This window comes from Plutella xylostella, chromosome 24 (genome assembly GCF_932276165.1).
Source record: "Plutella xylostella chromosome 24, ilPluXylo3.1, whole genome shotgun sequence".
NCBI classification, from domain to species: domain Eukaryota; kingdom Metazoa; phylum Arthropoda; class Insecta; order Lepidoptera; family Plutellidae; genus Plutella; species Plutella xylostella.
In genome coordinates this window covers 1,092,249-1,106,117 of record NC_064004.1, presented here as the reverse complement: position 1 = coordinate 1,106,117, position 13,869 = coordinate 1,092,249, and the positions used below count along the sequence as shown (strand labels likewise).

General features: G+C 39.1%; 1 protein-coding gene across 1 annotated transcript in view; it reads right to left on the bottom strand.

Moving 5' to 3' along the window:
- Positions 1 to 5,871: 5,871 nt before the first annotated feature.
- LOC105398789 (insulin-degrading enzyme) overlaps positions 5,872 to 13,869 on the bottom strand; it is a 33,899-nt gene continuing 25,901 nt past the window's right edge. Inside the window, exons 19-27 of the mRNA XM_048629866.1 lie at positions 10,669 to 10,811; positions 9,959 to 10,085; positions 9,223 to 9,293; positions 8,674 to 8,831; positions 8,231 to 8,365; positions 7,780 to 7,908; positions 7,361 to 7,441; positions 6,892 to 7,005; positions 5,872 to 6,427 (exon numbers count right to left, since the gene is read on the bottom strand). Coding sequence (XP_048485823.1) covers positions 6,320 to 6,427; positions 6,892 to 7,005; positions 7,361 to 7,441; positions 7,780 to 7,908; positions 8,231 to 8,365; positions 8,674 to 8,831; positions 9,223 to 9,293; positions 9,959 to 10,085; positions 10,669 to 10,811 — 1,066 coding nt within the window. The 3' untranslated portion in view covers positions 5,872 to 6,319. The remainder of the gene's footprint in view (positions 6,428 to 6,891; positions 7,006 to 7,360; positions 7,442 to 7,779; positions 7,909 to 8,230; positions 8,366 to 8,673; positions 8,832 to 9,222; positions 9,294 to 9,958; positions 10,086 to 10,668; positions 10,812 to 13,869) is intronic.

The following is a 13,869-nucleotide window of genomic DNA, read 5'->3' as shown; positions in this document are numbered from 1 at the left end:
TTTGAGTGAGGCCAATCTCTGCCTGTCTATATGTCTCATCCCAATCGTCTCCCGAGAAAAGCATAGCTGTGTCGTCCGCATAGCATACAATTTTGGCTTTGTTGGAGGTTAGGACATTGCTTATGTCATTCATATAAATAATGAATAGCGTTGGCCCAAGAATGCTGCCCTGCGGTACTCCATAGTTAATGGCTGATGGGTCACTTGTAGTGTCAGTAATTTTGGTAAGCTGTTTTCTGTTGGTAAGGTAACTTTTAAACCATGAGAGAGTTTGTCCCCTTATGCCTAGGTTTTCTAATTTTTGGGTCAAAATAGGTATCGATACCATGTCGAATGCTTTTGCTAGGTCTAGAAAAGCACCCAGGCAGCATCTCCCATTGTCTAAGTGAGAGGTGACAATGTCTAAACGTTGTGAGACTGCGTGCTCTGTGGAGCGCCCCCGCCTGAAGCCGAATTGGATGTCGGATAATAAGTTATTTTGCTCTAGGTACGAGGTGAGTCTGTTATTTGCAATTTTTTCGAGTAGTTTAGAGAGTAAAGAGAGTAGTGAGATAGGTCTGTAATTAGAGGGACAGGATTTATCACCCGCCTTATATATAGGTGTGACTGTTGCAGTTTTCCAAATCTCAGGAAAACAGCCATTGGACAGGCTTAAGTTGCAAATGTGCGCAAAAGGTTCGATTATGTGTTTGCATATTATTTTAATGAGCGGGCTTTTAATGCCGTCCAGTCCCGGGGCGCTTTCATTTTTGAGTTGCTTGATGTACTCAGATATTTCCTGAGGGTCGGTGGGTTGAAAAAAGAAAGATGATGTTGGGGTAGATGTACTTTTCACTAGGGCAGCAAGTTCAATCTCCGTTTTTCCAGTTAATGAAACTATTTTACTAGCCAAGACTGAGCCTATAGTTGCAAAGTGATCATTGCATTTGTTGATTGAGTCATGTTTGTCTTGAGTTGAAATTATCTCAGTAGCTGGATTATGTTTTGGCGTTATTTCACAGATTGTTTTAATTGCGTTCCATAACTTTTTTGGATGTTCTTTGCAGTCATTTAGCAGGTTGTTTTCGTATTGTGCTTTGACTTTGCGCAGGACATTCTTGTAAAAATTACGGTATCTGGTGTATATGAGTCTGTCTGTTGCGTTGTTAGGAGATTTTCTACTTTTAAGATGCAATCGATCTCTGTGGACCATGCAGCGTATTAGGCCTGGAGTGATCCAGGGTTTGGAGTTAATTTTTGAGCGGCTAACTGTTACTAGTTTAGTGTGTTTGTCAATAGAGTTTTTGACTAAAACTGAGAACTTGTTAGTTGCCTCGTTGACGTCGCGTGAAGAAATAATGTCAGTCCAGTCTGTCTGTTTTAGATCCTCCGCTACCGCTTCGTAGTCTGTTTTTAGATGTTGTCGTTTGCTACTGTTCATGATTTTTTTATTTGTAGATATAAAAGCCATGGGTAAATCATGATCACACATTGAGGTTTTACATACGAGAGCTACTGCTTTACTTTTGGATTTAATAAGAATGTGATCTATACACCTATCGTTTCTAGTTGGTATAGTAATTATTGGAGCTAAGCCATGTGCAGCTGTCGTACAGAGATATTCGTTTTTATTCTTATCGTCCCGTTGTGGATATTTTTATTGGATAGAGATGACTTTTTGCGGATAAAAGCATTTTATTTCATGTCCGTAAGGCGTCTAAATCTCGAGATATGATTTTCTATGAAGAAGAAGAAAAATTTTAGTAACTAAACTTTAAAATGGCCGCTATTTCTAGAATATTGAGATTTGACCCCACATATGGGGGTTTTTTCACGATGAAATTACTCGTAGAATCCCCCTTAATGTTTGTCGGGTTCGAAAAACAACATGTTGTACCTATAGCAAAACAAAGAAACGTATAAACTTTAGCTTTCTTAATGTACTTACGAGACTCGCGAACACTAAAAAAGTTCCACTTACAAAATGTCGACACTGAATGACCCATTTTTTTTAAACCTTTTTTAATGATTAAAATTTAATCAAAATAGGTATTCACAATTTTAGTTAGCAATATATTTATGCGCTGTTAAATAACTTCAATATTGCGGACGCACCGTCATTAAGTATTTAGGAAAACTGTTTTGTCAATAAAAGTTAAGTATCATTTAAAAAAAAACTATTTGGCCTATCGAGATAAAATAAGCCTAGTTTAAATGAGAATTTACTCCCGTTGTATACGTTGCATAGTAACTTTTGCCGTAACACAAACATTAGTCGTACAAAATTTTCAAAAACTGAAAAATTATTATTCATTATTTAACAATGTTTAATCCAAAAGTTTGAGATACAAAAAAAAAACACGCACTCACGCCTTGTACTAATGTACCTACTCCCTTACGGGGTAGGCAGAGGTGCATTGCTGCACCCACTTTTCGCCAGAGTGTTATGTTAGTCCCAATGTAAAGGGGGCGGGCCTATATGCAAAAAATATATTATATCATCACTACCAAAATACAAAAAAAACAGCTATCAGCACCTTAATCAAGGTTAGGCAAAACCACTTTTTTAGACTTGCCCATCACCTATTTTGAGGTCTGGATCCGCGCCTGCTAAGTAAGTACTTATAGCAAGCCGAAAGGGAGTGACTCGTAGGGTCTGTGAGGGCCAGGTCCACACACCAATATGACAAGATGGTAGAAATGATAAAAGAAGTGTAATTTATGATACTTAATTTGATTTATTTAAACTGATAACTATTCTATAATAATATGAGGATGAGTACGTGTCGCGCGCGGTTGTTGACGGACAAGAACTGACTTAATTTAGGTCACTAAGTTAAAACTGTTAACATAGCAAAATGTACGGCTATTGGCCCGTACAGGGTCATTCTGTACCCGTATCACGAAAATTCGAGCTAACGAATAGAATCGAATGCGAGTGCGACTATTGTCAACTTGACAGCACTTTCGAACACTTTTTACCTTTCGAATGAGTTTCGAAAAGAATGACCACATAGTACATAATATTATTCTGACAATGACCTATGGAATGATAGCTGTCAAACTTTCGCAAATCTATACACCGCCATTTTGTTGTTGACAGGTTGACAGCACTTTCGAATAGACTATCGAATAGAATGTGCTGCGTTTTTTCCGGATCGCTCTACTGAACAACTTTTGTCAACACATTACTAGTCACGACTTTTGAAAATCTGTGTTTTTTTGTGCTTCACTATTAACATATTGTTGGTCTCTTACTCTTTTTTCACGAATTCCTAAAAGACGTAAGACAAATTAATGTTTATCCGACAAAGTGCAGCCCAAACCCCTTTGCAGCTTATTATACCTACTTACCATTTTTGGAACACCCTGTATTGTAGATTATATAAAAATCCAATCCATTAGCTGAGTGAATCTAAAGTGACCCAATAACAAAAAATATGATCCGACATGTCCAACCGTTCCAAAACGCATAAATTTCCCCAAACGTGTGCAAATATTTTTATAGCGTCCATAAATATTCGCAAAATGGCGGCCATCCGTCAGCTGTCAACTGCAGGGCGGGAAACTGGCTGTTTGCGCCAAAGTTATTGCACCGCGAAAATGATGTCGAGAATTTTCCTCCACACAACTACAATAATGTTGAGTTAATAATAAAATATGCTGAATAAAGGTTTTTTGTGTGAAAAGTTCTCAAATAAAATTGTGTAAGTAGATACGGAAAAATTTACCAGATATTATTCAATAAGACAATGTTAGGTAAGTTTAACATTCTATGCATTCAATGTAATGTGTAAGTACCCAACGTAACTTAGTGTATGTGTAGGCTTTCCGCCCAACGCTGGGGTCGAGGCGGCTCGGCGTCTCGCGGCGGCTTTCAGACGCAGGGAATTATGCCTAAATGTGCTTATACATATAGAGAGACTGGGTTCCCTATATCTACCGGTACCGGTAGCCTGCTGTTTATCTTTCTGTAGAGCATTTCCCGGTTTTAAATCTCCCAGTGAGCGCTTTGGCATACCTAATCAAGTTACCGGTAGGTACGGGTAGATACAGGGAACCCGATTCTTTATGTAAGCACCCTAACTTACAATGTCGACTTATCCCCGCGCCGCGACATTTGTTTGTTATTGTCGCCTTGGTGAAATCCTGTCAGTTTTGCAGTCGCTGACTGCCCATGCAGGGTGTGTCGGGAACAGAATGATATATAACGAGGAGGCATTGGTCCTAGTGCACAGTGAGATGAAGAAATCAAACACAGAAAGCGAAGATGAAATACTTTATTATAAATTCTAGGTTACTTACCTACCTACCTGCATATTTCTAGGCCATTCTTGCTTTGTAAAAAGTTTCTACACCAACAATTACTTCGGTAAGTATAATTAAGTACTTAGGTACCTAACTAACTAACTACCTATAACCATTTCAAACGTACCTAATATATTTTACCAACACTTTATTTGTACAACCCAGGTTATTTTAATATACAGTGTTGGATAAATATATTTAATAAAATAAATATTATATAGGTTTTTGCTCACGTGAAGGTTCAAGGTCCAAAGCTCGGCGTGGAGGGCCCTCCCGATGCTTGAGTAATCCGTTTTAATCTTGAGGTTCTCACACACAAAATAACATGTCCACTTATAATCGTATACACAAATGTAATGCCTAATAGCAGCTGGTAATATTTAACCGAAAATACAAATATTGCGAATATCGAGATCGCGCCGAAATACAAGAGCAGATAACCCGACGAGAGGCTGCCAACGACTGGGAGACTGTCAAAAATAAAAGAACCTACCCACATACAAATATAAGAACCTACCCACATACAATTATTAAAGTGTTCGTCGGTACCGAACATACAGGATGTTGCAAAAGAGAATGAATGATGTTGAAATAAATTTTGCAAATTAGCTTTCGCTAAAAAAAAAATTTGCACCACCCTGTAGATTCAGCATGTTTTATTTCTTGTTTGTTTACACAAACTGTCTGCCTACAGCGGGATGGAACAGTGACAATACTGACAGTCTGTACGAAGGAAAGCAAGACGTAGAAAGGTTTAACGCCTTTCCCTATACTAGAATAGAGTTAAGATTTTGAGGTTAGAAGAATATAGGTACTTACAGTCGTCGAAATATAATAGGCCCGTTTGGACACAAATTTGCTATTTACTCTTGATTTACTTGATGAAATACATAAAAAGACACATAATCTGGCTTAAAAAGAACTTTTAAAGCACGAAAAGTTACTTATTTTTTAGTTTTTTCATGATTTAGGTTTGACACCAGCTGTCATCCCATTCATTTTGGAGCTGTCCAAACGGGCCTATTATGTTTCGACGACAGTAATGGTAGAAGAGCATTTTTAGGAAGCATTTGCGAATTAATGATGGGTCGATAGCAAGCTACGAGCCGATAGAATGAGGCCAGAAGTACAACCGAAGTGGCAGACCCTCTGCACCTCAGAGGCGCGATCACAGGATTCGATACTATTTTCGAAACTACACAAACATATTATGGAAAAAGAAAAGTATCGTCAATTCTCACTGTCAAAATGTAAGGCAAATTTTGGCAGTTCCAAAAGTGACATTTGTTTTTCCATATTATGTTTGTGTAGATTCGAAAATAGTATCGAATCCTGTGATCGCTGCACTGGGGTGCCATATATAGGACTGCACTAACATGCGAATTGCGAAACATTTAAATATTTCAATAGGAAGAAAGGGTAGTAAAGAAAAGAAATCATAAATAAAATAAATTCTATATTAACAACAAAATAATAATTTGAGGGAACAATTTTACACATCACACTTAAAATTATTACACACACTTAATATAAGTATTAACTTATTTAATTATTACAGAAGAGAAATACTATACAAAGTATTTACTTTTATTAAATGTCATTTTCAAAAGAATTTTTTGCATGTTTTACACCTTTGCCAGTTTCCGAATAGCTTTATAATCATGAATTAAACTGTACTTTAACACTAGAAACTCTTTAACTCCGGAAATAGGTATAAAAGTGGAGCCAAGAATCTAGATCTAGGCAGCATTTAGCATGTCTATAAAGCTTTGATGGTAAGGCCCCATTGATATTGACATAAATAAACGTTCATATATCGCGATTCGCCATAAATACGGCTTTTGATTGGCGGAACGCTCATTAAACAAGTTTATCAACGTCAATAACCTAGGGTGTATATTCTGGGAAACGTAATAATGAAGTTATGTCCCCTATACTATACCAGTGGAAATTATATCATAGCTCGCGATTGTATGTGTCTTTAGAGGTTAACCGTTGATTAACCTAAACCAGCGTGCCGGAACCCGGTCGCTCACAGCTTGCAGTGCGCTCCTTTGCGCGGTATGTTGGTGTGGGGCGCCGGGTGCGGGTGCAGAGAGCGACGATTCTTGAACTCGACCAGGTCTGTGATGAGGGTAGGCTGGAGAGAGAGAAAGGAGTTAATAAATAATAATAATAAATATTTGGGAACATTTCACACACGGCCATCCGACTCCAAACAAGGCAGAGCCTGTGATATGGGTGTCGGACAGCTGATGTATTTATACAAATACATTACAGATAGGTAGATAGGTACCATATTAAATAGTTAAACGAGAACCAGACGCAAGGCAAACACAAGTGCTCATCACACGAATGTTTGCCCTGGGCGGGATTCGAACCCGCGGCCCCAAGCTTCGGAAGCAGCTCACTACCGCCTAAGCTACGGTGCCGTCATTCATTCAGTTAGATGAACAATAGTAATATTTTGAGGTTATAATAAACTTAACCAACGTAAAAAAACCCCGAAATCTAAATCTTAAATTAACCTGGCAACGTACGACGGTCGGAATGATAAAACTCCACCTGTAGCTATAATATATGTATGAGTAAAAAACAAATTACCCGTGCTTTCTCCTCCTTCTCCGTGGCCTCCTTCGGCTCGGGGTCGGCACCTGCGGTGGCCACCACGCGCACTGACAACTTGCGCCGGCTGTCAGAGTCCGCGCTTATGTGACGCTGGAAGGAAGGTTGTATAAGTTTACAATCTGAAAGTTTACGTAAAAACGCCAAAAATGCCCGTTCCTGGCTGAAACGACCTCAACTTTCACATTCTAGGTATTGGGTATAATGGGTATTCGGTGGGATTTATAACTTATATAAAAATATAAAAATAAACCGTGGCAGTTTAAAAAAAAACGCTTTCAAACGGAAGTTTTTTTTTTAATTGGCGGCTTTATTTGATTCAGCTTACACTCCACCTTACATGAAGTAAGTATAGTTGAACCTCAACGTACGTCAACCCAGGAGTCGACACCTGGTCCACCCAAACCCTATATCTATTCCTAAGAAAAGAAAACTGTAATTGTCTTACCATAAAGAACTCCAACAGTTCTTCCTTGCTGATAGTCTGCAGCTGCTCAACCTCGACACGCGCACGGTCGAAGTTGTACAACTGGAACAACATGGCGATAATTAATTGTCACACAATTATATTAGAATTTATACTTATGTTACCGGTGGTTGGCAGCTCTTCAGACCCCGAGGTTAGGCGTAGCGAGGGCGCTAATAACCATATCGTCTAAATAAGGGACTGACATTGCGCTCCCGGGTACGATGAAAGTAAAAATTACAATTACTTTTTCATACTTTGAGGAACAATTTCCATATTAAAGTAAGCATTTATCATTTCTAGCTATCTTTCTGTATATATTCTTAGGTTTCCTACCTACGTTGTAATCGTTCTAGTGTAGTATCAGTCAGTTGCCTACCCGTCTAGTAAACATTGCCTACCTGCGTGGTGATCTCGCTCCACAGCTGGCTGGCGGCGCTGGACATGCGCTTGGGCCGCTCCAGCTTCTGCGCCGCGAGCGACGAGCGGTGCTTGATGAACTCCTCTTCGGGCATGTCTCTTATGTAGGCCTGTTTGGAAGAAGAGTTAAAAAGATGCATAAGATAGAAGTTAATTATTTGGTGTACAGCACTACACACAAAAAAAAAACAAAGAATTATAGTTTATTTAAGTTGTAGACAAAGTATAGCTTTAGAGAAGTAAGCTTTGCTAAGGCAAAACGGGGTAATATTGGTTATTCTGGACAACTTTAGTCACACAAATTTTGTAAATTCGTGAACAAAACCTACTTACTGTTCAAAGTAGAAACAAAAATTCAGGGTTTTCTACGACTATTTAAAACTCAACCACTTCACGACAACCGCCACCGTTTCGCAACGCCCTGTACATTACCTCCATAGAGTGCAAGAAGGCCTCTATCCTCTCCTCCAAGTACTCGGAGTGGCGGTCCCCCTGCACGATGAGGCGCAGCCCCTGCGTGCCGTTGGAGCGCCGCACGCCGCTGAACACTATGTAGCCGAGTTGCTCCTGTGGTGAGAGAAAATAATTGTAGTCGCTCGGCCCCATTTGATGATACAGAGTGTATATTTATACAATACAATATAACTTTATTGAGAAAACACACAGCATACATTAAATAACAAAAAAGGAGTAAGCACAATAGACGGCAATTTATAGCTTATACCCTGGATTACCACATAAGACACTTACTATCCCGGAATTCCCACGGGAAAACCTTTTAAAGCGAAGCAAACCTCGAACTTATTTTTTTCTTGTCACAGTTTTTTCCCTATAACATGACTCTGGCAGAATTGACACCTAACCTAACAACCTACCTTAGTCCGTAGCTGCGTGAAGGCGGGCTCGGCCAGGAGCTGCGCGCACAGCTCGAGCGCGGCGTGCTCGCGCGGCGCGCGCCCCCCGCACGCGTAGTATAGAGATGCGCAAGAGGATTTGTGGACTGAGTTGTTCACTATGCGCAGGTAGGATGAGCCTGGGGAACAAAAAATAAAATACTCAGTAAAATGACCAAGACCAAGGTGACGTGACCAAGAAAGTTCCTATGGAAAATAAATTTTTGATTTTATTTTTGGGCTTAGATATAACATGCTGCACATGTTGGTTTCGGCTTAGTATACAATTTTTGCAACACCCTGTAGTTTCAAACATATGAATTTATTGCATGACGAGAAGGCATCGCGCCATCGTATGATCGCTGCTAATTAGGATGACGCCTATGACTTTTGATTTGATGGACAGATGTTTATGCCTAATGAATTAAGTTCATTTCCCTTTGAAAAACTACATATAACAGATAGAAATTTAGTATTTGACAGCTGTCATATGGCTCATACTTTAGTGTACTAAGTATAGTAGGTACGTACCTTTATCTAACTCGACATCGCGATGGAGTAGCAACTGTTGAGCCAACAATGGCATCGCATCTTTTGGTAATCTGCAACAAAGTATTCAATATTAATTATTTGAAAAGACTACCTACTTCTACGACTAATAAATGCTGAAATTCAATTATGAATATTGGTTACTCTGTCACGTAAAAACTGCAGAACTGATTGCGATGAAATTTGGTATGCAGGTAGCATACACCCCGTTTTAACACACTAGCTAATCTTTATCCCGGAAATCCCACGAGAATATTTTATTATAGCAATACCAATCTTTCAGCAAATTTTAGCAACAAATATGCCACTTTCGTCAGCTTATAAAGGTGGACTTATCCCTCACTTCTCTTCCAGGCGCGTGGCAATCCGCAGCGCCCTCTCGCGGGACACGTTGCCGTAGATGAGCCCCTCCACGTGCACCTTCCTCATGAAGCGAGCGACACTCGTCCATTCATTCACTCATTGCGGTCTTTCATTTAGTCGGTCAATTGCGCCTAAAGTTTGTCACGCTCTCATGTGAAAACTACTGAACGGATTGCGATGAAATTTGGTATGTAGGTAGCTATTACCCTGGACTAACGTATGAGCTACATAATATCCCGGAATTCCCACGGGAAAACTTTTTATCGTCATTTAAGGCCCGCAAGAAAATCTAGCAAGAAATTTACGGTCGCTAGTTTCTGTGGCACTGTAAATAATAGGTGGACTTATCACTCACTTCTCTTCCAGGCGTGTGGCAATGCGGAGCGCCCTCTCGCGGGACACGTTGCCGTAGATCAGCCCCTCCACGTGCACCTTCCTCATGAAGCGGTGCGCGAAGTCGTTCAGCATCTCCGGGGTCATTGCTGGAAAAAATTTAAAATGATTTACATATTTACTTTTATTAGATCCATAGGTCGCTGGTTCATCCGGCTCGAAGGACTAAAAATAATGTACAGTTCGTACACTACTTAAAAGTTACGTACGACTGCTTTCTATGGTAGCTGTTCGTACTGTAATAATATTAAATTATATGGCTAAGGATGGCTAAATAATAGCTAAATTAATGAAATGGAGCTACCACCATTGGCAATTTAAAACAATAGTCGCTCAAAATGACTTCCTGGAGGAGGTCTACTTTCTATACCACCTTTGCATCAGCCTGTAAAGAGACGAGCAAAGCGATGCCATAAATATCAATCCTACATTTCCCAAAGCCAAGAGAGCCGGGAGGGCAATACTAACCTCACCAGCACTTTCTGAACTTTAAAGAGCCAAGCGAAGCGAGGCCACACAAACTAACCCCACATTTTCTAAAATGTAAAGAGCTGAGCGAAGCGAGGCAATACCAACCAAACCGGCATTTCCTAAACCCTAAAGACCCGGCGCAGCGAGACCAATTAATCCTATCCTACTTAGATAGTGGAACACCATGCACACTGCCCATACCTTCGGCGGCTTCTAGAAGCTGTCCCTTGGTCCACGCCAGCTCGCTCAGACACAGCGCCTGCTGGTACACGGCGTGTTGGTACGGCTGTTCCGCGTCGAAGTTCTTGATGGCTCGGATGTGGTTCTCTTTCATTATTTCGAACCTGTTAGAATTTAAATTGAAGTGTGAAGATTAATTCGTTGAAAAATGAAATTAAAATCTAAAATAAACTACCTCCCTATTCGGAGAAAGGGCTTCTTATATTCTACGGAGATGAAAGGAGTCAAAAACTTGAGCTGCCGCGGCACGAGTCTGTTATCGACATCGATAAACTCGTTTATAGCGCGTTCTACCAATCACATCACCGTATTTGCGGCGGATAGGTGTATCTACGTAGATAACTTCGTTTAATGGGCGTTCCACTAGACGCAGCGCTGTATTTCTGGCGGATAGCGATAGTGACGTTTATCTACGTCGATAACTACCCCGTGTAGCGGCAGCTGAGCCATAATTTCAAATATATTTTGCTGTAGGAGGTTTTATATTATTTGTAGCTACATTTTAATGACTTCATAATTAATTACTTTACTTAGGCCTTGTTTCACAATGTCTGGTTAGTGGCTACCTGTGAGATAAAATACATGCTGTCACTGTCGAAAAAATAATAACAGAGAGTGACAGCATGTATTTTATCTCACAGGTAGCCACTAACCAGACATTGTGAAACAGGGCCTTAATATTAATAACAATAACACACCGCGGTCTTTTACGTTTAGATTTCTCCAAAGTGGATGGCAAAGACTTTTCTTTCGCATTGCTTTTCAACGCAACACCCGTGAACGTGTACCAAATTAAACTGGGAACCAAAATAAACTATATAAGTACAATACACTCACGGGCAATGAAAAGGTTCCACTGAGAAAAGCATCAAATTACTCCTAAAACGGAAAAGGCTAGCTTAATGACGCATTCTGCAACATTGAAGTACATTTAACAGAGCATCAGGATATTATCAGCTAAAAACAATGATATTTTCAAATTTTAAATTGAATGTTTGAAAAAAGTGGCCTCCTTTCTTGTCGGAATTTTGTGAGTGGAACTTTTTCATTGCCCGTCAGTGAATAAAGTCCTGTCAATAAAGTTTGCGATTATGCAAAGACTTTTTATCATTGTCAGTTATTTACTTATATTTGTTAACATTTTAAAATAAAAAAAAACACGTTGATAATGGCTTTTTAACGAATTTATGCTTTAATCAATATAAAAAATCGATTAAATACGGTCTCTAACAATTAGTTGGGATCCACTTCCGTTTTCAGGACTTTATAGTTTTACTGTAAATGGATAACCGAAAAACGAAAGCCACGGGTTTGATTCCCAGCTAGGGCGTAAAATACATTCTTTCGGAACGGGCTATAGGCATAACAGTCTTTGTCAAGCCTCAGCCGACGATTCAGAGAGCGAGACCAAGACCGACGCTCGGGATCGTATCTGGCTCAAAGAATCTCTCTGGCTACACAGCGAGGCAATGCAGCCAGCATTAAGGGAACCTTTGAGCCTTTTAGGTTAAGTAGTTTTGTAAATAGCATATTTATTTGTTTTTTTTATTATTATTATTATTATTATTTAAGGACTACAACACAGACAAGTACAATTTAACTTATAAATTAAAGATAAATTACGTGGTATATGTGTTACTGTAAAAGCCCGAACAACGGTAAATCCTAAGATTTACGCGTAAAACCTAAGATTTACCAACTCTTAATGGTAAAAGCCCGAAAGATTTTGCGATTCGCACTTTTACCACTATTCACTTGGTAAATCTTAGGATTTACATTAAGGTACGGTAAATGTTGAAAAAGCCAGGTTATAACTTATAACCTCCGTAGTCGAACAAAGCGTCCGTAGTCGAGCGGGCTTCAATGATCGTAACTGATCACTGAGGTTTAGCAACAACCAGCATGGTCAGCCATTGGATGGGTGACCGATTTCAAGTGGTACTTTTCTGGATGCTTTCGTGCTTCGGACGGCACGTTAAGCCGTGGGTCCCGGTTGCTGCTTCGGCGGCAGTCGTTAAGCCTAGTCAGAGGCCTTCGGGCGGCTTGAAAACGTCTGACAGTCGGGTTGCCCACTTACCCGACAACTCGCTCAGCACAAGCTTGCTTTTGTTGGGGTCTACCAACCCGCACTAGGCCAGCGTGGTGGACTAGATCGAAACCTTTCCTTCATTGGAAGGAGACCCGTGCCCCAGCAGTGGGGACGTAATGAGTCGTGATGATGATGATAACTTATAACTAACCGAACTTAAGAAATATTTATTATTGCAATCTACTTTACTCGACGTCAACAATAATAATACGTGAAAATTATTTTACTTATTATTTTCCAATTTCTTTTCGACAAGTGGTTATTGGGAAAAACCGTTATCGCCAAATCAAAACGCACTTTATACATAAAAAATAATATAAATTCTGAAAGAAAATAATTTATGTTTTTGATTGAAATAAATGAATAGGTTATAATTAATCTTTGTTTTATTCCCAAAACCAACTTTTACTAGGTGTCAGTGGTAAAACCTAACATTTACCAAATTCTAATGGTAAAAGCCCGAAAAAAATGACCCATTTTCACAAATCCTTACATTTACCAACTCATGTTGGTAAATCCTAAGATTTACTGGTAAATCCTAGGATTTACCGTTGTTCGGGCTTTTACAGTAACATATGTACCTACTAACAAATGTAGCCACAACACGTAAGAATTACATTATTTATATTTTACCTTTTATTTGTTAATTTACTTAATCATTTTCCTGTTAACTTAAGTTATTTATAAGTTTTTTTCATCCAATTGAATACATTATATGTCTTAACCGATTATATGTCTGCAAAATAGTTGCCGAAATGCTAAAAATCATCATCGAAAATATGATATTTTTAGATAAGATTCATTTCATTTATATTTACAAATCATGTGTATTGTATTGTTTATGCATAACATGACAATTATTGTGATCATCTATTGATGTAAATAAAATACTTATACGTGTTGTTATTGTTCCTATTTTATACTAACGATTGAGGTTATTATAACTATAAAGAACACTACACATAAATAAGGAAGAAAAACACTTTTTGTTATTATTTAGAAAGAAAACTGTAAACCGACAGTGAAATAAAACATCGTAAGGAAACCTAGTTTTATCTACCGGCTGTTCCTAA